Raw genomic sequence first — 25,234 nt, 5'->3', positions numbered from 1 at the left:
ATATTAAGAATAATGCTGTACCCAAATGACTACCTTGCGGTACCCTGGATATAACGATGTATATATCATCTAAACAATAGAAATCAAAACCAATTTTTAACATATGAGGGAATCCAATTGGGGTTTATATGTATGTAGGTATGTGTAAGTCCAAATTTGTTTTATATGAAAGCAGAAGATGCTTTATGATGCTTTACTGAAACCTATATAAATAGTTTCAGTTTGAAAATCGGAATAAATAGAAGTTATAACTTCGATAACATTATATATATATATATATATATATGGTAGTTCAACGTCCTTTTCTAAAACCGTTCTGAAATTTTGACAAAAATTTTAGGAAAAACACTCAATTTGGTAATACCTCTACAATTTGAAATGTTGGATTTGCTTTCAAATTTGAACAAAAAATGTTTTTCCAAAAATCGGGAAAATACCCATTGGAATAGAAGTATTAAAAAGATATTTTAGTGCGAAATAAGAGGATATATACAGTTTAGAAGAACACAATTTGGTACACCATCAGACCCATATATATACGAAGATTTTAAATTTCATTAATAGCTTCAATAACATATAGCATAAAGTTTACCACTAGAAGAGTATTAGGGCATGACTCTCTTTCAGCCATAAAAGAAGTCGTACATGTTCGACACTACATATTAGGTCCTTCTTGGACAGTAAATTTGAAAATGAAATCATGAAAAATCTCGAGATTCCGAAACATTCCGATATTTTAGTTCTTAAAATCCTGTTGTAGATACTTGAGATAATAAAATATCTCGATATAGCTCTATATTTTTATTGATAATCTATAGTTTAAATTTCTATGCAATTTCCGGAAAGTTTAAAACAGTTTCGTGTTAAATCATTAAACGTATTTAGTTCACTTTGCTTTAATGTTTTGTCTACTCGGATAAAGTTCGCATTAAAAATGCTTAATGTAAATATACTTAATAGAAAAAACAAGTAAGAAATTATAGTCGGGCGTGGCCGACCATATGATACCCTACACCAGTTATGAATATTAAATGTGATTTATTTTTCATAATAAAGCATTTATCTTCAATATTCCCTTGTTCCGATACATTTAAGCAATTTATGGATGAAAAACTAATTTTCTGAAAGAGGCTTTATATGGGGGCTAGGGGCAAATATGGACCAAGCCCGATAAAATTTTGTGAATATATTTATATTGACATAATATTTTATTGTGCTGAATTTCATCGCGATATTTGTGTTTATATGCTAATTTGGGACATTCAAGTAATTTTCTGAAGGGGACTTTGTATGGGAGCTAGGGTCAAATGTGGCCCGATCTTTATGGCAGGGTCATCAAGACTTCTATAAAACTTAGTTGTGCCGTATTTTATCGATATATCTGTATATTTAACATAATTATGAGCTCAGAAGCCCTTTTCGGGGGGTTCTGTTGTATGGGGGCTAGGTGAAATAATGGACCGATTTTAACCATTTTCAATAGGCTTCGTCCTTAGGTCAAATAAAACGTGCGTGCCAAATTTCATCCAATTATCTTGAAAATTGCGACCTGTACCTTGCGCACAAGGTTTACATGGACAGCCAGCCAGCCAGACGGACGGACGGACGGACGGACGGACATAGCTTAATCGACTCAGAAAACGATTCTAAGCCGATTGGTATACTTTAAGGTGGGTCTAGGACGAATATTTTTGTATGTTACAAACATCAGCACAAATCCAATATACCCTCCCCACTAAAGTGGTGTAGGGTATAATTATCTAATTTCCGTTTATTTTGCGTATGTATGTGTGTATTTTAATATTTCCAAGTTGAAATTTAATTCATACAAATATCTTAAGCTAATTTTATTGTTAACTAAATTTAATATAATATTTTATTATTAATTGCAACATTAATTTTCAATAAATGAAACGTTTCAAACAAATATAAAGTTAATAATCAGAATTATGAAATAAACAACGCATAAGCAAGTGATTGTAATTTAATGGAGAATAATGAAAAATAACTTAATTCTAGAGTTAAAACATCGTTTATCATAAATGTGATGTTTAATCAAGGTGTTTAGCTTAAAAAAAAAAAATCTATGAAATATCGATAAAAATAATTTCATTGTAGTTAATTTAACCAATTTACTATTAATAATTGATATAATTATATGCTTTAATGAAGGATTTGCCTTCATGTCAGATTATTTGTCAGTATCCAATCATAAACTTGAAATATTTTCATATTTTAAAATGAAAATATTTTGATGTAACTTAAATATTTATTATAGTTAATAAATATTATTAATGCTAATGCTTTCTTCCTCCGCTTTAGAAAAACTTTTCAAATTTTTCCATAACTTAATAAATAAAACTTAAATTAAGACATCAATAGACAACACATGCAAATTATATACATTGTAACAATTTGTTTATCATAAAATATTTAAATAAATTTAAATACTTAATTATTTTAATTAACACTTAAAACACTTTGTTTATTCATAGATATGAAACTTGAAACGGAAGTTATCAATCATTAGATCTTAAGTTGTACAAGTTTCCTTAAATAAATGAAAATAAATCGGATTTTTTGTATATAAGGGTGCTTATGATGACCAGACAACTTTATTAATATAATTGCAGTGGAAGTTCATATAAATAGTATAGAATTTTTTAAGATTGAAACTGCATTTCTGTATTACAATGTAATTTTTATTCTAACTTATTGTAATATAATAGATCAGAAACTCTCACAAGGATCGATATTGAAAACTCGGATCACTGTACCATTTCCGCATCCTTTTCACCCTCCAGACTTCTTAACGATGATATGTGTCGTTAATAACTTCTTTCGATTTATAGACTATAGACTGGACTATATAATATACCATAGACTTTAAAATAACCGACTAGACTATAGACTAGACTATAGACTAGACTATAGACTAGACTATAGACTAGACTATAGACTAGACTATAGACTAGACTATAGACTAGACTAGACTATAGACTAGACTATAGACTAGACTATAGACTAGACTATAGACTAGACTATAGACTAGACTATAGACTAGACTATAGACTAGACTATAGACTAGACTATAGACTAGACTATAGACTAGACTATAGACTAGACTATAGACTAGACTATAGACTAGACTATAGACTAGACTATAGACTAGACTATAGACTAGACTATAGACTAGACTATAGACTAGACTATAGACTAGACTATAGACTAGACTATAGACTAGACTATAGACTAGACTATAGACTAGACTATAGACTAGACTATAGACTAGACTATAGACTAGACTATAGACTAGACTATAGACTAGACTATAGACTAGACTATAGACTAGACTATAGACTAGATTGACTATATACTAAATTGACTATATACTATACTATATAGTCTAGAATAGGTTATAGAGATCTCCGAACGCTGGCTTAGTCTCCAAATTGCCATTTTGATTAAGATTCTAAAACTCCTCAGAAATATCAAAGAACTATTTGTGGAATTGTACCGTATTGAACACAAAAAATAATTGATGCTACTTGTATATCTAACTTTTTATTAGAAGAACTACGCTTGATTAATATTAATCAGCTAAATAACCGAAGTGGGTGGGAATCACGAAATCAATCAAAATTGTTTTTTCTTTGAATTGCTAAATGGGTTTCAAATAAATTAGTTTAGAAAGGAAAGCCTCTACAATAAAATGACGTATAGCAACTATCGATTTTTATATCCTATTTAAAATAACACTAAATTTGCAAAATGCACATTTTAATCAATGGAAGTTTTTTTGCACTTAAAAATAACAAAAAATAAACAAACATTTGAAATCAATGTTTATATTTCAGCAAGATGATATTTTAAAAATATCTACACACAAAACATAAATATCTATTTTTTATAATAAATGTACAAAATTTAACTTTATTAACTATTATTCATAAAAAAATTTACCTACAACTATTACGGCATAAAATATATGAAATTCTAATATGTTTCCCAAACAACTTAATTTCATGGCGTTCGTAAAAGTCACCACCGACAACGACTCCATCACCACCACCGCATAAAATTTGTAAATAAAATTAAACAAACTATTAATTTGACATTTTAACCAATAACAAAAACAACATTATTTATTTATTTAAATAGGTGTTAAATATCCATTAAAAAAAACAACAACAAAAACAAATGTCTTGAGTTTAAACTTTAAAATACGCAAACCACACACACATCAAAACAATAGCAAATGCTGAATAAGTAAATTTTGAACGCTAAACACAAACACGGTCTAAATCACATAAAAATCGTTTAAGAAACAAACAAAAAATATAAAGCAGACAGTTTATTACAAAAGTATTCATATGCATGAGGTTTTTCATAATGGGAAGTACACGTCTATATTAAATCTTAGTTTTTATAATGGGGTCTAATGTTAAAATAAGATAATAAGCTTCAACAAGCGTTAGTCTATAGTCTAGTCTATAGTATAGTCTATAGTCTAGTCTATAGTCTAGTCTATAGTATAGCCTATAGTATAGTCTATAGTCTAGTCTATAGTCTAGTCTATAGTCTAATCTATAGTCTAGTCTATAGTCTAGTCTATAGTCTACTCTATAGTCTAGTCTATAGTCTAGTCTATAGTCTAGTCTATAGTCTAGTCTATAGTCTAGTCTATAGTCTAGTCTATAGTTTAGTCTATAGTCTAGTCTATAGTCTAGTCTATAGTCTAGTCTATAGTCTAGACTATAGTCTAGTCTATAGTCTAGTCTATAGTCTAGTCTATAGTCTAGTCTATAGTCTAGTCTATAGTCTAGTCTATAGTCTAGTCTATAGTCTAGTCTATAGTCTAGTCTATAGTCTAGTCTATAGTCTAGTCTATAGTCTAGTCTATAGTCTAGTCTATAGTCTAGTCTATAGTCTAGTCTATAGTCTAGTCTATAGTCTAGTCTATAGTCTAGTCTATAGTCCAGTTTATAGTATAATAAGAAATTACATCCAGGATATAATGAACAATGTATTGAGCATTGAACTAATTGATCTGTAGGGTCAAAGGTCAACATTAGATAAAAGTTTTTGCAAATAACACAGGCCAACAAAATTTGAAAAAAAAAATTAAAACCTAGATACCAAATATGGCCAAATTCGCGAATTTTTCAAACTTTATGACGCGATATCTGGAAAACCTGATCTGAATTGAGGTCAGATTCGGATTCAGGTCGGCTCAATCCTTTATAATAGTGTACTTTGGTCTCAGGGTTAAAAATGTTTTGGCCTGTGTAATCTAAGTGGCCAGTCGAGTTTAAGTTTTAAAATTGAGTTTTAAAATTGAGTCTCTTTTAGTGTGATGAATTTTAAAACGGATACAAAAATTATTTTTATCCGATTTTAAAGGCAAATAAATAATTTCAATTATGAACCGATCCAGGGTTTAGTTGGTATTATAATATCTATTTATATTAAGGTTATACGAGATATGTTTGGTGCTGTTGCTGAGACAACAGATTCTCCGCAGGAGAGTGACTGTAGGACTAAGTGTTGGAAATGAGTTGATGTATGGGCTGGCCTCACAAGTATACCTAGAGTGAGTGTGTCGAATGAATGCGAAGTGTTGTGGGTTGAATGGTGATGGATGGAAGGTATCTTATACAAGTGATACCTTCCTTATCCAGGTATCTTCAGGGTTTACTCAGTTCATACCAAATTTTCCAGAGAATGTTCTCTGTGCCGACTCAACAGAAGCAATTAGGTAGCTCGAGTACATAAACAAAGTGCTTGTACATGAACCGGTAAAACCATGTGCAAAAATTGTAACCGGCGTGTAAGAAGCACATCTAATCAGCTCCATGATATAGAGCCAACACTTCAGGTGTTCACGTAAAGCACTTCGACATCTTGTCTATGGATTCAATCGTGTACATCTGATGTTTTTATATAACCGCCCAATATGTCCAGTATACACCTATGACTTGACCTATATCCGCCATTAGTTAATTCGCCTAGCGTTAAGAGTCCCTCGGCTAAGAGCAAAACCTCATATCCTACCAAATGCGTTTCGATTGGGGGGACATCCGGTGATATTAGATATATGGTCGTCACCGTGTCCATAGCTTCAATTATACCCAAACAACTCCCTGCAGGTGTGTTATATTAAACATTTGTCCAAAGAAGTACACTTGTCCAGGAAGCAGGGTTGAATGAACTCAAGAATTTTAATTTTTAAAAAGGAAGATTTCGAAAATTTTCTTATACATTTTTAGATTATGCAATCATTTTCTAGAGTAGATTAATTTTTTTAACGGACTGTACTTTTGAACAACAATAAAAACCACATACATATTTACAACAAAAATGACACATAAAATAAAAGTGAGGTGGCCCAACAGACAGGCGGCACTCGCTTGCTACAAGAGTTTGTACAAACATCTCTACAGTCAGTATCTTTTAATTTATTTCTGTTTTTTAAATGAAATCAAAAAGTGTTTTTAACAACATTTACCTGGAGATGTTAAAACTGCAAAAAAAAACCAAGTGAAAAATAAAATAATGTACAATTTAATTATACATTTTATTTAATTTGAACTTGACATTCAAACGCATTTGAACACGAGCCGCTTGATGAAAGCTGGATTGCTGTGATGATGATGATGATGATGTCTGGTTTTGTTTTGTCATTTATTTTATTTTATGAGTTTTTTTACGTACATATGTATGTATGCTACACTTGTTGTAATTGAAACATCAGCCAGTAATAATATTTCTACAGAAATAAATACATAATTCATATAATCGTGCGTAATGTACGTATGTAATGATAAATATAATTTAAATTAATAATTTTTTCGAGGTTTTTTTTAGCTTAACCGTGACATTAGTTGTATGATTTGTTGATTGATAAGAAATTTGCTATATTGTACCTAATTTTTTTTTTTTTTTTGTTTTTTTTTCTAATATTTTTCAGAGAGGACATGCAAAAGGTGAATGTCAAATTTCATGACAATTTTACGGTGTCATATCAGCATAAAAAAATCTTAGAATTTGTTCCTGAACTGAGTATAGATAAGAATACACAAATTATAACACCTAATATACCTCTATTGGTAAGTAAATAAGATAAATATTTTGCAAATAGTATTAACAAATTCTGGAATAACGTACGCACTTTGACAGTTAACAGCTGTCAAACTCTTCTTGCTCCGATTCCTCACTAAACTGTTAGACCTTTAGAAGTAGGATTAGTTATTTAATAGTTTTACTATATATTAAGAGTTATGTTAATTATACTTTAGTTAGAAAATTATGGTCCAAATGGTCCATCATGGATTCTGAAAAGATTTTAACATCTAAAATGCTATGTAAAGATGATTTTTCCACGATGTTTCAATTCTCTTAAATAGTAACAGTTTCTTAATTTAAATTTCTTTTGTCCTTCCTGAACAGGCCAGATAATATGTAGCAGCTAATCTACGAACCGTATTTCGTCTTGATTTATCTCCAAATCCAGCTACCAATTCAAAACAGTCATAAATTACAAATATCCGAGTCTCCGAGGACTCCTGATTCTTAAAAAATCTAAAGTCCATTTTGTAGTTTCTACAAATCAGTGATGTTACAAATCTTCATTTTTTGTAAATACCACTTGCAAACTGTCAGTTTCTTCTGCATTCCTCATGGAGTCCAGAATCTTTAACGCATTTTAGAGTAGGTCATCTAGTTCTCCCAATGACCTTATTTCGGAGGTCCTTTAGATGTTAGAATTCATATTCACACCTATAGAGCGGCTTGTGAATATTGCTGCCAACCATTTACTCTAGTGAGTAAATTTCCAGTACCTTAATATATAAAGGAATTCTGATCCATAGCGAATCTTAAACCTCCTTTAAAGTTGTTACAAATCAGTGATGTTTCAACTTCTATTGTTTGTAAGAAGAGTCCTTTTCTGATTAATACACTGTTAGAATCTTCTGGGTTCTTTTTTGAGACCAGAATTGGTGATGCACTTTAGAATTGATCATCTAGTTCTCTCAAAGACCATGCCTAAACAGCGGCTTGATAATATTGCCGGCAACCATTTACTCTAGGGAGTAAATTTCGAGTACCTCAATATTTACAGGAACTTGATTCATAGCCAATCTAAGAACTCTTTTAAAGTGTTTACAAATCCCTGCTGTTTCCACTTAAATTGTTTGTAACAAGAGTCCTATTCTGATTGGTAAATACTAGTTAAGTTTCTGTTTAATTAAACTGTGGTATCTATACTGCCAGCATCTTCTGGGTTCTTTCCCGAGATCGGAATCTTTGACGTATTTTAAAGTTCTCTCAATTGAAGAACCCTTTAGATGTTAGCATTCACATTCATACCTAGACAGTGGCTTGACAATATTGCCTTCAACTATTAACTCAAGCGAGTAAATTTCCGGCACCTCAATATTTTAAGACCTCTGATCCATAGCGAATCTAAAATCCCTTTTAAAGTAGATGCAAATGATTTATGTTTCAACTTCCATTGTTTGTATGAAGATTCCAATGCTTCTACATTCTTCCCCGAGACCAGAATAATTGACGCATTTAAGGGTTGGTAATCCTTGTCTATAACTTCTGAGTCTCACATGCGGCGAACGACGAAGAATCCTTTTGGAATTTCTAAGCAGAAAAGTTCCTCGAATGATCAATGGCAACATAATACGACTCAACGGAAAATGGCCAATATGTATGTGTAGAAATTGTATTAAATGGGGAGCCGTGCTAGCTCCCATATAAGGTTCTCATTAGAAAATCACTTTTACTTTCATAACTGGCAAAATCTATCTACCAAATTTCTTAACGATAGGTCCGTTACTGACTCTGCGCCGCATATAACACTTCTTAGAGAAAATTCATTCATAATATAAAATTCAAAATAAATAAATTGTTTTAAAAGGCTCCATAGTTCACCCAAGCCCTATTTTAAGACCCTATAACTTTCTTTTAAATTTCACCATTTTTTTTAAAAATTTATAATATTTTTTTATATTTCCCCTTTACAGACTCTCACCAGTTTAAGTCCAAAATTAGGTTATGTACTCTCAAAAACAATATCTGTCATACTAACAGCAGCAAAATTTAAACCCTTCATAAATATAACAGCGGATCAGCTGGTGTTTGGTTACGATGATCCGCTAGTATCGCTGGCGCATAAATTTTATCCAAAACATTTAAGGCCGGGTGAAAGAATGGGTTTATTATTGGCGGTAAGTCAAAGTTTTAGAAAAACGAAAACAGAACTATAATAATGAATAAAATTTCCCAATAGCGTAATGGCACCTTATCGGAAGTATCTACTATTAAAACGGGTCACAATGATATGAATGAATTTGGTTATATAGATCGTTTAAATGGTTTGGATCATTTGCCACACTGGCAGCAGCCGCCATGTACTAGTATAACCGGTTCGGAGGGTTCATTTTTTCCACCACGTGATATAACAAAATCAGATATGTTGTATGTGTACGATAAGGATTTGTGTCGAGTCATACCGTTGCAATATCAAAAGGGTGTAACCAAAGATGGTGAGTTTTTGTGTGAGAACAAAATTTTAACGATTTTTTGAAAATTTCTTTATATGTTATAAAAAGGTATTGATGCTGATTTGTATAAATTACCGGAGACGTCTTACGGTGATGCTGAACATCATCCGGAAAATCAATGTTTTGATACTAGAGATTATGATGCTGTTAAGGGTTTACAAAACATAAGTCCTTGTCAGTATGGAGCGCCAGTGTATTTATCAAATCCCCATTTTTATCAAGCCGATAGCAGTTTATTGGAATCGGTAGAGGGTTTAAAACCCAATAGTTCAGAACATGAAACCTATTTTAAAGTACAACCGGTAGGTTAAAAGTAAAATATGTTAAATACTTGTATTTACTTTGATATTTTTTGAACAGAAACTCGGGGTACCTTTGGAGGGCAAAGTGCGCATACAATTGAATCTGAAAGTTACTCAAGCACGTGATGTTTATCCGGTGAAAAACTTTCGCAGCTTTATATTTCCGGTCATGTGGCTAGAAGAGGGCATTTCTGATCTAACACCCGCCATCAGAAGATGGATTTATGTGGCCACTGTATTTGCTCCCACCATAATACCTATTGCTTCCTACTTTATGATAGTGGGCGGAGCTTTTGCCATAGTCTTTATATTCCTGCGTGCCTATCAAAATTATGTATTTGCTCGTGATCCCACTCTAGAAATACTCGAAATGGGCAGACGCTCTCTAAGGCGTGGCAGCAGTTTTATTGCTCATCATCAACACAAGTTTATGCATCGCGAGTCATATACTTTACTCAAGGCAATGCCCACCTCCTGTGTGGACGATCGGGAAGATGTTGTGCCTATAATGAATACAAACAACGATTCGTCATAGTATTTGTAAATATATAGTTAACTTTTAACTTTAAGCCAAGCATTTTAGGTTAGATTTTTAAACAAAAAATTTTTCCCTAGCTAGTTAAGTGCAATTTTTGTTAGACGAATATATAAGATGGGAAATAGAAGCAGTAATAGCAGAAAATCCTGTGGCAACATTAAAGGTTGCACCAACAAAAAAGAGACAACAACAAATTGTGATTTAATTTTAATTGAATGTTTGAATGAAGAACAAATATGAATGTTATAGTTAGTTTGTATGTGTTTTTTTTAAAGAATTAATTTATAAATTTTCATATAATTTTCTTTAATGATTTTAAGTTTTTTTTTTCTTTACTCATGAAATTAGTTTAGTAACAAAACTTATTTTGAATTTCATTCCATTTTTTTATACCAAAAATATAAAAATCATTACGTAAACTAAACAATTATTTCGAGTTAACTCATTTTGCAAATATATAGTTATAGTTTTTGTTTAAAGAAAATTTCGTAACAAAACCAAATCTTATATTTAAATGCCATTCATTTTAACTCTAATTCTATTAACATTATTTTAGTTATTTATTGTTTCCCCCAATAGAAGTTTACTTTTGCACTATTAACCATTTTGGACTGGGTAATCGTACAAAAATTACAATTAAAGCGTCAGGCTACAAACGACAAGTTATCAGAATTTATCTAACTATAAAATAAAGTCCAATATTTTCTTAAAATCCCTGATCAGATGATCAAAAATGTACCAGATCGTCCGAACATCCATCAAAAACAAGCAAGATTTAAATTTTTCCAAATATGGACTATATGGAAGTGATCTTCTCAGAAGATCAAAATGGTTTGATATTCAAAAAAGGAACCAGAACTTTCAACCAGTAAGATAAATTATATCAAAGGGGGTGATCAGAAATGTTTCGTATTAAAAATGGGCCAAACGGTTCAACCAGAAAGATAAATTAAAATAAAAGGGCTGTCCGTCCTTCTGTTTAAAAGACAGGCAAACTTGGAATATTTTCAACAACGGACAATGAGCAAGGAGAGGATCTACTATGATAAGAGGATCATCCTCAGAGTTTAATTTGGAAATCGATCATATTGTTCAACCAGAAAGGGACTGTGCGTCCGTTAATATTAGAACATTTCAAAAACTATACAATAGACAAAGAGCTGATCTTCTATTATGATCAATAATGTTTGGTATTGAAATTGGATCAAACCGTTCAAGCAGAAAGATATAATAAAGCAAAGGATCTGTCCGTCTTTCGTTAAAAAAACAAGCAAAAATTGGAATATTTCTGAATAAAGACCATGGCCAAGGAATGAAACAAATCGTTCAAGCTGAAAGATAAATAAGAGCAAAGGGACTGTATGTATGTCCGTCATTCAAATTATGATAAAATTGGAATATTTCCAAAAATGGATCTTATCCATGGATGATGTCTTCAGATGATGTGAAATTTTGGGTATTGAAAATGGGCTATATGGTTCATCCAGAAAGATAAATTAGAATAAAATTTCTGTCCGTCCGTCTTAAAATGTTTTTAATTTTACCAAAAATACACTTTGGACCAATAGAGCTTGAAACCATAAAAATTTTGAACCAAAATTTATTATAAAAAAATGTCCGTCCATCCAAAAATAAACAAAAAATCTGAATGAGAAGGGAAAATAGCCAGAAAGCTATAATATGGAATGAATAATCCCTAATCATGTTTAGTCTAAATTGACTTAAGATGGACCAAATATGATAAGGAGAGAAACTTTTTAGACATTTCTGAAAATGAGCGAAGTCGTTCAATCGGAAAGATAGATAATAATATAGGGGTCCGTTTAAAACAACAGTCAAAATTGGAATATGTCCATAAACTGGACCATGGTCAAACCTTCCGCAAAGTTTGGTATTAAAAATGAGCGTTCAAACTGAAAGATAAATAGAAGCACAGGGGCTGTTCTTCCGTCATCAAAATTATGATAAAATAGGAATGTTTCCAAAATGGATATTATCCATGGATGATGTCTTCAGATGATGTGAAACTTTGGGTATTGAAAATGGACCAAAACCAAACAGAAAGATAAATTAGAACAAAATTTCAGTCCGTCCGTCTTTAATTTTTCCAAAAATACAATATGGACCATATACTTTGAAACGATAAAAATTTTGAACCAAAATATAAATATATAAACAAAAAATATGAATCAGAAGAGAAATTAACCGGAAAGCTATAATATGGCATGATTAGCCATTAATAATGTTTAGACAATATGACTTAAGATGGAACAAATATGTAGATTGAACTGATAAAAAATTTTGACTCAAAATCGAATAGTTTAAGCCCTTAAAAGTCGAACCAAATTGGCAATTATTGATCTTTATCAAATATTTGTCAAAATAAGCTTTAGTACTATCTTGAGAAATGTTTTTGATCCAGTTATCGGCAAAAAGCTCCTGATCATACGAACGTAATCTCAAACACACGGCGATTTTATAAAGGTTGCAGTCACTGAGAAATTCCGACCAATCGGAGTTTGGGAATTGTGCGAGAGTTTTGTTTTAAATGGAGTTTAACACTTTAGTAGCAAAAGGTGAACCATCTCTAAATACTGTTCTATAGTTCCTAATTTTTGGTACTTTTTCGATCGTAAATAGTACTTTTTCAATTATTTGAGCTATTAGTCCATAGACTTGCCAATAAATTTAACTACAGATTAGTCTATAAATTAGTCCATATAATGGTAAATAGATTAGTCCATAGACTATATATTGACCAACAGAATGGTCCATAGATTAGCTAGTCAATAGACTATTCCTATCAATAGACTAGTTCACATATATAGATCCTAAAGGATACATTCTACATACCTGACTTCATCTTCGCCTTTCTCCACACATGAACAAACAGTACCAGCCAGAGCGCTCTTTTAACACTCTCAGCCGATAACTGATTTAAGCCCACATAGACTTGGAATCGTTTCCAAATAAAAGTTTGCTAGTTTAATTTAAAAAAGAACTAAATTTTTAGCCTCACGCCTTAATTGAAAAACTAAAAACAAACCTCATTTTTTATAAAACCAAATCCCTTCCTATAATAAAATACATATTTGAATTTCCTTTTTATATAAAAAAACGAAATTTTGTTTATCCACTACCAACCAACCTCTTTAGTTTAAGAAATAATTCACTATATTATTTTGTATTATTCATATTTTAATTATAATTTCTTCTTAAGAACTGGGAGTTTTAGGTCTATTTTATACTTTTATATTTAAACAAAATAATAATTTAAGTTATTTTATAAATATATAATCCCTACTTTTAAACATATTAATTCACTAGTCATTTTTAATTTGCTAATAAAAATGAGAGTATATTTTATTATAAGTTTTAGTTTAAAACAAAAAAAAAAAAATTATATAAATTTAAGGTTTGTCAGTCAAATTAAAAAAAAATAACTTATTCTTAGCCATTAGTAAAGTAATTTGTATATACTATTTTTTTTATAAATATTTATAATTTTATGAAATTAGCAAATAGTTTTTTTTATATTTAAAAAATATTTTTTATTTATTTGCTGGCATTCCCCTTATCCTCGAAATCCGTCCTTCCCCCATACCACTCTCTGTTTATATCTTATTTGTACATTTTTAAAAATATTTAGTCATTTTTAGGCCTTTAACATTTATTATTCAATTGTTAATATTTTCTTTATTAAATTCTAAGTTATCGAGATGTGTATTTTCGGTGTATTTTTTTATATAATGAATTAAAAACTATTTTCTATATAGAATTTTAGAAACTTTTTTTAAAAATAAATCTAGTTATATATAAAAATGAATGTATGATTTTGTTTAATTGCTTGTAGCTTATAGGAGCAGTAAGTTCCTTTATATGTGTATGTGAAGAACAATAGGTAAAATCAAGTAGGCGTGGTATCGCCCCTATGATACTTTAATATAGTCCTCAAGTGTTGTAGTGATAGTGGGCGTGCCACCAACCATATGAAGTAAATATACAAATTTATATATCTGACAAACTGTAACATCTAGAATAGGAGGAAGGTTTGAAAAATTGGAATTAGATTTTAGGTGAAGATATTTCGAAGAAGAAACAAGTAAGAAATTATAGTCGGATGAGGCCGACCATATAATACCCTACACCTGTTACAAAAATGAAATGTGATTTTGTTTTCATAATAAAGCATTGTAGTTGAATTGTACCTTGCCTCAGATATACTTGAGCCATTTATTGTTGAATAAAATTGTGGACATTTAAGTCAAATTTTGAAGGGGGCTTTGTATAGGTGTTATGGTCAAATGAGACCCTATAATTATAAAATTCTTGAGAGTCATCAAGGCTAGTATAGCAATTGGTTTTGCAGCTTTTTATCGAGATACGATTATATTAAACATAATTATGAATTTAAAAGCCCTATTCGTCGGGTTGGGGGCTAGGTGAATTTCATTGAATTATCATCAAAATTGCGACCTGTAGTTTGATTACAACGTTTACAAGCCCTATTCAGGGGTTCAGTTGTATGGGGGCTAGGTGAAATAATGGACCGATCTTAACCATTTTCAATAGGCTTCGTCCCAGGGAGAATAGAAGATAATGTACCAAATTTCATTGAATTATCTTCAAAATTGCGACCTGTAATTTGATTACAAGGTTTACATGGACGGACAGACGGACGGACATAGCTAAATCGACTCAGAAAATGATTCTAAGCCGATTGGTATACTTTAAGGTGGGTATAGGGCCAATATTATTGTGCGTATACTTTAAGGTGGGTATACAAACATCAGCACAAACCCAATATACCCTCCCCACTAAAGTGTTGTAGGGTATAAAAAGATATGCCAGATGTTAAGCATTTAATTAAAAGTTAAAATAATCGACTTTCAAAAAGGGCCAAAAATGGCGTTTTTCAAGCGTTTTTCAAACTTTAGGACACGATATCTCCCAGATGTGATGGCCAGATTCGGTTTCAGCGTGACTCAATCCTTCAGAAAAGTATGCTTGGTCTCTGGGTTAAAAATTTGTCGAACTGTGTTATGAATACCAAAACATCTATCCAAATTCGATGCATATTCAAAAGCCGTAACGTAGTATGAATCTAGGTCTTCGCTATCGTACAAGTTTGCTCATTGGTATAGAAGCGTCCGGCATTCTCTGACAAGTTTAGATGTGGTGAAAACACCGATCAGGGGTTTAATAGCTGTCTGGTTATCAGTAATGTCGAATGTCCATGCCGGATATTCTATAGAACCGAAGACAACTTAAAGCTCCTTTTATAGCAGATACTGATTTCAATTCCGTACTCATCCATGTTAATGCCCCAACCTAATTGTAGCCATCTTAGTATATAAAAGAAAGGTTTCGGCGTACAATAGGCAAAATTCGAGAAGTGATTAGGGAGAACACGTATGATCCTAGGATAACCCCTAAAACAACTAACACTTTGATAGTCGTAGTTCTTATTGCTTCCATTATGAGGAATGCAATATATCTCATTACAGTTTCGAGTGGAGCTCGGTTGTGTTTTAACTCATAAAAGGAAATAGTAAAATACCTATAACCTATATGGCAAACCTTTATATGTAATAAGGTCTTTATGGATCCACCCTTTCGGCTTTTATTACACGATTTTCTCATTTTCCAAAAATCTCATCATTCAGAGTGATCTTATGGGGGTTTTGGGGAGGGTATTATGCGTATATGCTAAAGTTTGTAACACCCAAAAATATTGGTTCTATATTCAACTTAAAGTATACCAATCGGCTCAGAATCACTCTCCGAGTCGATAATGCTAGTTCAGTCTGTCCGTCCGCCTGTCTGTCTGTCCGCCTGTGTGTCCGGACATGGATATGTCTATGAAAACCTTGTGCACACTCTAAAGGTCGCAATTTTTAAGATAAAGGCACGTACGCCTCTTTTGGTCCAAGCACCAAGAAGGCTATTGAAAATGTGTGAAATCGGTTCATTATTTCACCTAGCCCCCGTAAAGCCGGATACGCCGAATAGACTTCATAATTTGTTAAATGTTCTAGTCTAGGGTATCATATGGTCGTTCACGCCCGACTATACTTAGTTTCCTACTTGTTATACCCTACACCACTTTAGTGGGGAGGGAATATTGGATTTGTGCTGATGTTTGTAACATACAATAATATTCGTCCTATACCCCAAGTATACCAATCGGCTTAGAATCGTTTTCTGAGTCGATTAAGCTATGTCCGTCTGTCCGTCCGTCCGTCTGGCTGGCTGTCCATGTAAACCTTGTGCGCAAGGTACAGATCGCAGTTTTCAAGATAATTGGATGAAATTTTTTTTCGGCCCAAGAACGCCTATTGAAAATGGTTAAAATCGGTTCATTATTTCACCTAGCCCCCATACAACAGAACCCCCCGAAAAGGGCTTCTGAGCTCATAATTATGTTAAATATACCTGTAAATTGATAAAAAGAGGCACAACTAAGTTTTATACAAGCCTTGATGACCTTGCCAAATTTCATAGAGATCGGGCCTCATTTGACCCTAGCTTCCATACAAAGTCCCCTTCAGAAAATTATTTGAATGTCCAAAATTAACTTATAAACACAAATATCGCGATGAAATTCAGCACAATAAAATATTATGTAAATATAAATATATTTACAAAATTTTATCGGGCTTGGTCCATATTTGCCCCTAGCCCCCCTATAAAGCCTCTTTCAGAAAATTACTTTTCCATCCATTAATTGTTTAAATGTATCGGAACAAGGTAATAGAAGATAAATGCTTTATAATGAAAAATAAATCACATTTAATATTCATAACTGGTGTAGGGTATCATATGGTCGGTCACGCCCGACTATACTTTCTTACTTGTTTTTAAATATCTTAAGTAAACCACGATAACTATATCGTATCTTCGCAAAAACGGTAATAATTGTATAGTAAATTTATTATAAATTTTTACTATCATTATTTTTTATACTACTTTACAAATAATTCCCTTATACAATAAAGTTAAATGTACAATCTTTTGTGAGGATTTTTTTAGTAAAACTACGCCTTAAAGGTTTTAAATTTTCCAAATGTCAGTAGCAGAAATTAATATTGTTTATTTTATAAAAAAAACTATTTATTAACTAAAAGAAACGGAAAATTATTATGCCAACAGAATCAGAAACTACTATATTCAAAAGGAAATTTATTACTAACCATATATTCAAAAAAATCAAAATTTATGGCTCCATTAAAAAATATGTACTTCAATACTTCCTTCCTTTCTTCCTTAAAACACCAAGTGTTGGCTAACATCAAAAAAAGGACGTCCATCAAAGCAAATTACAATTTTTCAGTTTCTTTTCTTAAGATTTTTAGGGTCTTAATCATAATAATTTATCACAGCTTTATTAAACAAATTTTCATATAAAATTTGTTCTATAAACCTTTAATAAATTATTATGAATATGACCCTTTAACATAAAATTTCACAATTGTTTGTTTTAAGGACACTTAACATTAATCTATTACAATTGTTTTTTAAAGAAACTAAACTGATTTATCTGAATATAAAAAATGAAAATGTTGAAAGAAAAGGAACAATATTTGTATCCACATGAGGCCATTTTTTTAAAGAGAAAAGTAGTTGTTGTCTTGGTCACTATAAAGGATTTTTTTTTTTTTGGTTTTTCTCTAGGCTTTTTTGATGTGTAAATCAAATAGCTTTTATGTCCATCTAATGCTTGCGACATTTACTTAATTTTTTAAATCAAAGGAAATGAAAGGTCCTTTAGAAGAAAACCACTAAAGTATTTAATTTAACTATTTGACAAAAAATCCAAAGAACTTATTAAGTTTGTTAAGAGAACAGTTATTCCTCAATATCTTCTCTTCTCTCTATATAATCCTCCATTTCCATTTCTAACATTCTTATTAACTCACATAAAAACATCAAATATCTATAAAAAAACTAATAATATCTTTAAATGAAAATATTCCCATAAACCAACTTATTTACGACACCAATAAAAGGCCATTAGAACAATTTAATAAGAATAAAATAATCGTAAAATCATACTTTTCTCCCATTGTTTAGTCTTCCTTTCAAACCACGCCATGTTTGATTCCATATCATATACTGTTGTTCTCTCGTTCTACTAAATATTAATCGCTTATTACCAACACAATCATTCAAATATTATATACCCAACAGTGTAGGGTGATTATCCCCAATAAACTTTAAAAATATTCGACAATTTATTGCTAGACTTGACCATAGTCCAGACTATATAACTTATAGTCTATGGACTATAGTCCAGACTATAGACTACAATCCAGGCTATAGACTATAGTCAAGACTAAAGACTATAATTCAGACTATAGACTATAGTCCAGGCTATGGACTAATCCAGACTATAGACTACACATTAAGCTATAGACTATAGTCCAGACTATAGAATATATTCCTGACTATAGACTATAGTCCAGACTATACCATAGTCCAGACTATACCATAGTCCAGACTATAGACTATAGTCCAGACTAAAGACTATAGTCTAGACTAAAGACTATAGTTTAGACTATAGTCCAGACTAAAGACTATAGTTTAGACTATAGTCCAGACTAAAGACTATAGTCCAGACTATAGACCATACTATAGTTCAGAATAGACCAGACTAGTCCAAAATATAGACCATAGTCCAGACTATAGACTTTAGTCCACACTATAGACTATAGTCCACACTATAGACTATAGTCCAGACTATAGACTACAGACTATAGTCTGGACTATTGACTATAGTTCAGACTATAGACTATAGTCCAGACTATAGATTATAGCTCAGAATATAGATTATAGTTCATACTATAGATTATTGTATAGACTAAGGCTATAGACAAGACTTTAGACTATAGTCCAGGCTATTGGCTATATTCCAGACTATAACCTATAGTCCAGACTAGACAATAGCAGGACTACACACTATAGTCCATACTATAGAATATAGTCCAGACTATAGACTAATGTTCAGACTAGATTATAGTCCAGACTATAGACTATAGTCCAGACTATAGACTATAGTCCAGACTATAGACTATAGTCCAGACTATAGACTATAGTCCAGACTATAGACTATAGTCCAGACTATAGACTATAGTCCAGACTTTAGACTATAGTCCAAACTATAGACTATTGTATAGACTAAAGGCTATAGGACAGACTATAGTCCAACCTTTAGACTATAATCCAGACTATAAACTACCGGACTATAGACTATAAACTATATTCCAGACTATAAACTGTAGTCCAGACTAGACAATAGTCCAGACTATAGACTATAGTCCAGACTATAGACTATAGTCCAGACTATACACTATAGTCCAGACTATACACTGTAGAACAGACTATAGGCCATAGTGCAAATTATAGACTATAGTCCAAACTATAGATTATTGTATAGACTAAAGGCTATAGGACAGACTATATTCCAGGCTTTAGACTATAATCCAGACTGTAAACTACCAGACTATAAACTATAGTCCAAACTATACTCCATACTATAAACTGCCAGACTATAGACTATAAACTGTAGTCCAGACTAGACAATAGTCCTGACTATAGACTATAATCCTGACTATAAACTGCCAGACTATAGACTATAAACTATAGTCCAGACTACACTATAGTCCAAACTGTAGACTATATTTCAGACTATATGCTAGACTGTAGGCTACACTACAGACTAGACTATGGCGCCGACTATAGGCTAGACTATAGTTAAGACTATAGATTACATAAAACCGAATACACTGTCACCCACAAAACTGCAGGATGGCCTCCATCGACTAATACACACAAATATATACCAATACCCACACATTGAAATAATAGCGATAACAACGATATTAACCGTTAAACGATATTCTAATCAAATAAATACAAATAAAACAAAAACTACAATAATAACGAAAAACTCATTTGAAGTTGTTTAGCGCCCAATTTTCGAAGAATATATACGAATCAATAAAACGCAGCTTTTCTCATCCATTTTCACATGCCAATAACAATTTAGAGCAATTGGCCATTGCTAAGAGAGGGTATATTCCATACGTAACAGAACAGAGCGACTATTTACAAAAGGGAGGAAAATTGTTTTACAATGGAGCTTTTGGTACCATTGATATAAAGAAATTATATTTTTTACATTTAAAATAATTTCCCCAAAAAAAACTTACTCAATTTCGAATTGTTATTGGGTCCTTTTTTGTTGCTTAAACATTCTCAGTCACTTTTGCAGAAAAGAGCTTTCTTAGTACTAAATTAAAAAAGTAGGAAATGAAAAAAAAGTAAATTTTTTCGGTACTTTCTTTGATTTATACATTCCATCCCTAATCTACCAAAAACAAAAATCCCAATAAAATTAAGAATAAACAGAATTCACAATCAAAAGCCATTGAAAAGGAAAATCCTCAAATAAAACACAGAAGGAGTCGGAGAAACAAATAGGTTTGTTTGGCAGCATATGTTACATAGACATCTTAATTCAAAATAAAATAAAGAAAATTCATCTAAAATGGAGAAAAAAAATCTATATTTTTATTATTATTTCACGCACTTTGTGCACATTTAAGTAGCAAGTGGTTGATTTCTCAGTCTACACATTATTGTTTTTTGCCAGATTTCTTTGAATTTGTGTACTTTGGGTGTATTTTGAACGTCTCTCGTTTAAATATAAATATAATTCATAAGTTATTCTATCAACGCATTTATAATGCGTTAACATAATCTAAGTGGCCAACAAGCTGACGCCAAATATTGGAATTTTTATATTGAATTATCTAGCGGAAATGGAGAAAAATAAAATGTAACAAACGGAAATACTAAACCACCACTACCTTCACATGCAAACACTATAACAGACAGCCTGTCAGCCATTTTTCAATAATGGTGGTAGAAAATCTAACACTCTATTAGTATCTGTAATAAATTTGGTGGGGAGAAAATATTTATTTGATTGTTCTTTTTATTTGTGTTAAAATTTTCGGAAACAGAATAAACGAAAATGAAAGCAAATTATTAATTATTATCAATGATGTTTAATCACATATTTTAATTTATTGAAATTTCTATGTGTGGAACTCCTAGTGAATGTCTGAAAAAGATTTACATGAGAAATAACTATTTTGCCTCAAAGAATACGTTTTCTTAAATGTCAAGGGGGCGAGGTGCCATACCCTCACACAAAAAAGTAGAAATTATAAAAATGTAACACAGCAAGAGTGTTTAACTTGAGGGACCAACTTTGATGACACGCAATGAAGTGTTTAATCTGCATACTTAGCAGCAGAATTATCAACCGAATCTGGGGCATCATTTCATTAGGAGAAGGGTTAATAGAGGGACACCACAGGGGGTTTTTATTGTCCCTTTTGTGGCTATTTGCGGCAATTAGAATCTAAAGTCGGGGAGTTCGCTATCTATGCAGATGACATGGTGCTATTGGTCAAAGGAAAATGTCTATCCACGATCAGTGACACCATGGCGACTAAACTAGGTGAGCTCTTGTTATGAACTAAAGCTAAAGTTCTGAACGTAAGTCCTGGGAAAACGGAACTGCTACTATTTACCAGAAGTAGACGACGTCAGACTACCAAAGTTAGATTGATTCGAACTAAGTTTATAGAGAAGCTAACCATTTAGGGACTTTCCTTGATAGATAGCTTTCATGGTAAGAAAATACTCAGGAAAGAATAAAAAAGGAACTCAGACCTGTTCTAACATACATATAGTTTAATTGTCTGGCGGGAGGCTTTGAGAAAGGACAAGTATCGGAAGATGTCGAATAAAGCTCTAACGTGTACCGCTGTTAGCATTACTGGTGCCATTACAGTACTCCATCAACGGCCTTGGACATTATTCTGTACCTGCCATCTATAGAAACGTGTATGGCGGCTAGAAATCTATCAAGTTTCGAGTCTTCGTTAGATACGAAATAGGTTTGCTTAATCGTGATAAATCTAGACTTCGGGGGTTTTCGAATGAAATTTCCAACTAGGGACGATTGGCTTGTATCCTATAGAATGTTTGATAACTGTTCAGTTTTCAAGAGAGATCGCCAATACCGATATAAAAGGGCCTTCAGACTACCCGACGAATGTAGTATCTTCCAAGCAGAGATTATAGCGATCTGGAAAGCATCAATATAAGAAGTCTTGAGACACCCTGATGAATTTAATATCTTCCAAGCTCAGATTCTAGCGATCTGGAAAACAACGGAATTAATACGGAATCATGTCTATCTAGGATCGGTTGTGACAATTTATGTACTTCGATAGTAAAACTGCTCTTAGAGCATGGGCGCCTGGTGCATTTGTGCCTGGTAGAAGATTGTAGAAATACCATTAGAGATATATTGAGACTGTTTACCATTAGACTGTGTTGGGTACCGGGAAACTGCAATGTGCAAAGGTTCCGGACGAACTAACTAGATTAGGTTCGAACCTTAATGACAGGAAAATAATGTGAAATCACCCAGCTGTCACTTTTATAGATTGATATTCGGGAGAACAAGTGACGTCATCAACCAGTTCTGGAATAGAATAATTTAGTATAATTTGCCTTTGAATATAGAATCTCAGGTTGAAATATCTAGAAAATAGGTTCCATTGCGAACTGGGGAAAATTCTGGAATTTTATCATTGCAATCTACTAGGTTTTATCAGGGGAATTAGTAATTTTTTCGACAGGGTTTTATAGGGTGACTCAGACTGGTTTGAAACCCCTTTGGAATCAAACTGTTTCTATTTATCTCTTCTCTTACTCTATGTTCTTTCTTGTTTTTCTAGTGTTTTTTTTCTTTATCACTTCATTCTATCTTCATTTTCTCTGGAGGGAATCACAATGAAACTTATGGTTTCTGAGTGGAGTTGCACCTTTTTTGATGCATAACCCTCATATTTTGGGATAAAATGGGTGGTCTTAGACAAGTGCTAATTATTCTTTAAAACAATTAACATTCAGTCTTCTTATGCTTCCATAAACACGAGTATAGGAACATATAATACGAATGCCTCCTAATCTTAATATACATACATTAGATATTGAGGCGTAAAAAAATGAATAAACATCTCAAAACTAATTACAATTTGCTCCAGAAATATTGTTTAGTGTGGGCACCCTAAAGCAGTTTGCTAAGATACTTACCTAGCATTATAATTATCGCAGACACAAACCAAAATATTTGATTCACAATAGTTGTTAAGATGATAATACAGTGTTCGAAGTCTATGAAAACACTATTATCGACATATACATTTTGTAACCATTCGTCCGTACATTTAAACGTTTTATTTGAAAATAAATCATGGAACTAGTAAGAAAGTATTGTCGGGCATGGCCGACCATATGATAACCTACACCAGTTTTAGAGTATATTAAAATCAAAGTTATTTTTAGTAAAGCATTTATGTTGAATTTCGATACATTTAAGGAAGAAAAGCTTATTTTTCTATATATGACATATGGCTTTTTTTTGGCTTATACAACTTAGTTATACCGATTTTTGAGTAGATATTAGTGTATTGGACATATTTATTAGCTACAAAGATCAATTTGTGGGTTCAGTTGTAGGGGGGCTGGGTGAACCGATGTCAATTGAAACAAGTACGAGTGTTATATTCGGCTCTGCGGAATCTTATATACTCGCCATCAAATCATATACCGTAATAGGAATGCTCCTATGTAAACATCAGGGATATATTTTTAATAGGGCTTAAGTCAATTATGGACGTGATCTTTCGAATTTAACAAAATATTAATTTATTTATTTATTTATTTGTCCATTACAATACAATTACAAATTATAATCTAACCTAATTTACCGAGCAGGGTGACGATGACCATATGCCCATTGTAGTGTAGCAGACCAGAGTCTCTGGTGGGAATCGAACCCACAACCCCCAGACTGACAGGCTAAAACACTTCCAACTAGCTTACCGGGGCGTTAAAGTAATTTTATATGAACATCAACAAATTTACTCTCAACAAATTTACAAATTTACCTTATAAAATATATAAGGGGACTTGTATGTACTTTTTCGTTCTTAAAAGGTACTTTCTTGAGATTTCCATACATAAAGATATATGAAATGTAACATGAAGTGCCCAGAGTAAATGAGAACCTAAAAAGGGGGAAACCCCTTCAAAATATGGGGGTATATTGATTTTGTCACTCCGTTTGTAACACATCGAAATATTGGTCGTAGACCCAGTATATATATTCTGGGTCCTTATTAAATTCTAAATATTCCTTATAGGTAAGGTTTGTTTGGTATTGCAAATGGACAATATCGGCCCAAGATTTCGCCTAGCATCCATACAAGTGGCTTTAACAGCTTTAACAGTCATAACTGTATTAAACATACGAGTATAGCGATGAAATTTTACATAAATAAGTTTTATATGCGTCAAAATCTCTCTACCAAATTATGGGGATCGATCCATAATTGACCCTACCCCCCCATATAAGGTCCCCTTCAGAAAATGACATTAATACTTATTACCGGCTTAAAAACACAAATATAGCGATGAAATTCTACATAAATAAGTTTTATATAAGCCAAAATTTCTCTATCAAATTTTATGGGGATCGGTCCATAATTGACCCTACCCCTCATATAAGGTCCCCTTCAGAAAATGACATTAATACTTATTACCGGCTTAAAAACACAAATATAGCGATGAAATTCGACATAAGTTTTATAAGCCAAAATCTATCTACCAATGACACTACCGCCTACATAAGGTCTTCAGAAAATTACATTATTACTAATTACCGACTTAAA

General features: G+C 32.1%; 1 protein-coding gene across 2 annotated transcripts in view; it reads left to right on the top strand.

Annotated features, from left to right (window-relative positions):
- Positions 1 to 14,166, top strand: part of LOC119604464 (lysosome membrane protein 2) — a 41,682-nt gene extending 27,516 nt beyond the window's left edge. The window contains exons 4-9 of one of the 2 annotated variants that reach the window (XM_037957102.1): positions 6,971 to 7,109; positions 9,036 to 9,239; positions 9,302 to 9,557; positions 9,624 to 9,877; positions 9,936 to 10,417; positions 10,493 to 14,166. In XM_037957102.1, the coding sequence (XP_037813030.1) occupies positions 6,971 to 7,109; positions 9,036 to 9,239; positions 9,302 to 9,557; positions 9,624 to 9,877; positions 9,936 to 10,412 (1,330 nt within the window). In that variant the 3' untranslated portion in view covers positions 10,413 to 10,417; positions 10,493 to 14,166. Of the gene's footprint in view, positions 1 to 6,970; positions 7,110 to 9,035; positions 9,240 to 9,301; positions 9,558 to 9,623; positions 9,878 to 9,935 lie in introns of both variants that reach the window. The other variant, XM_037957100.1, reaches the window with a different exon arrangement.
- Positions 14,167 to 25,234: the final 11,068 nt, after the last annotated feature.

The sequence above is a fragment of the Lucilia sericata genome, unplaced genomic scaffold (genome assembly GCF_015586225.1).
Source record: "Lucilia sericata isolate MDLA Ls3-8-SP2 unplaced genomic scaffold, ASM1558622v1 Contig000397F_arrow, whole genome shotgun sequence".
NCBI lineage: Eukaryota > Metazoa > Arthropoda > Insecta > Diptera > Calliphoridae > Lucilia > Lucilia sericata.
Note: the sequence above shows the minus strand (reverse complement) of the source record. Positions and strands in the feature narration are given on the sequence as shown.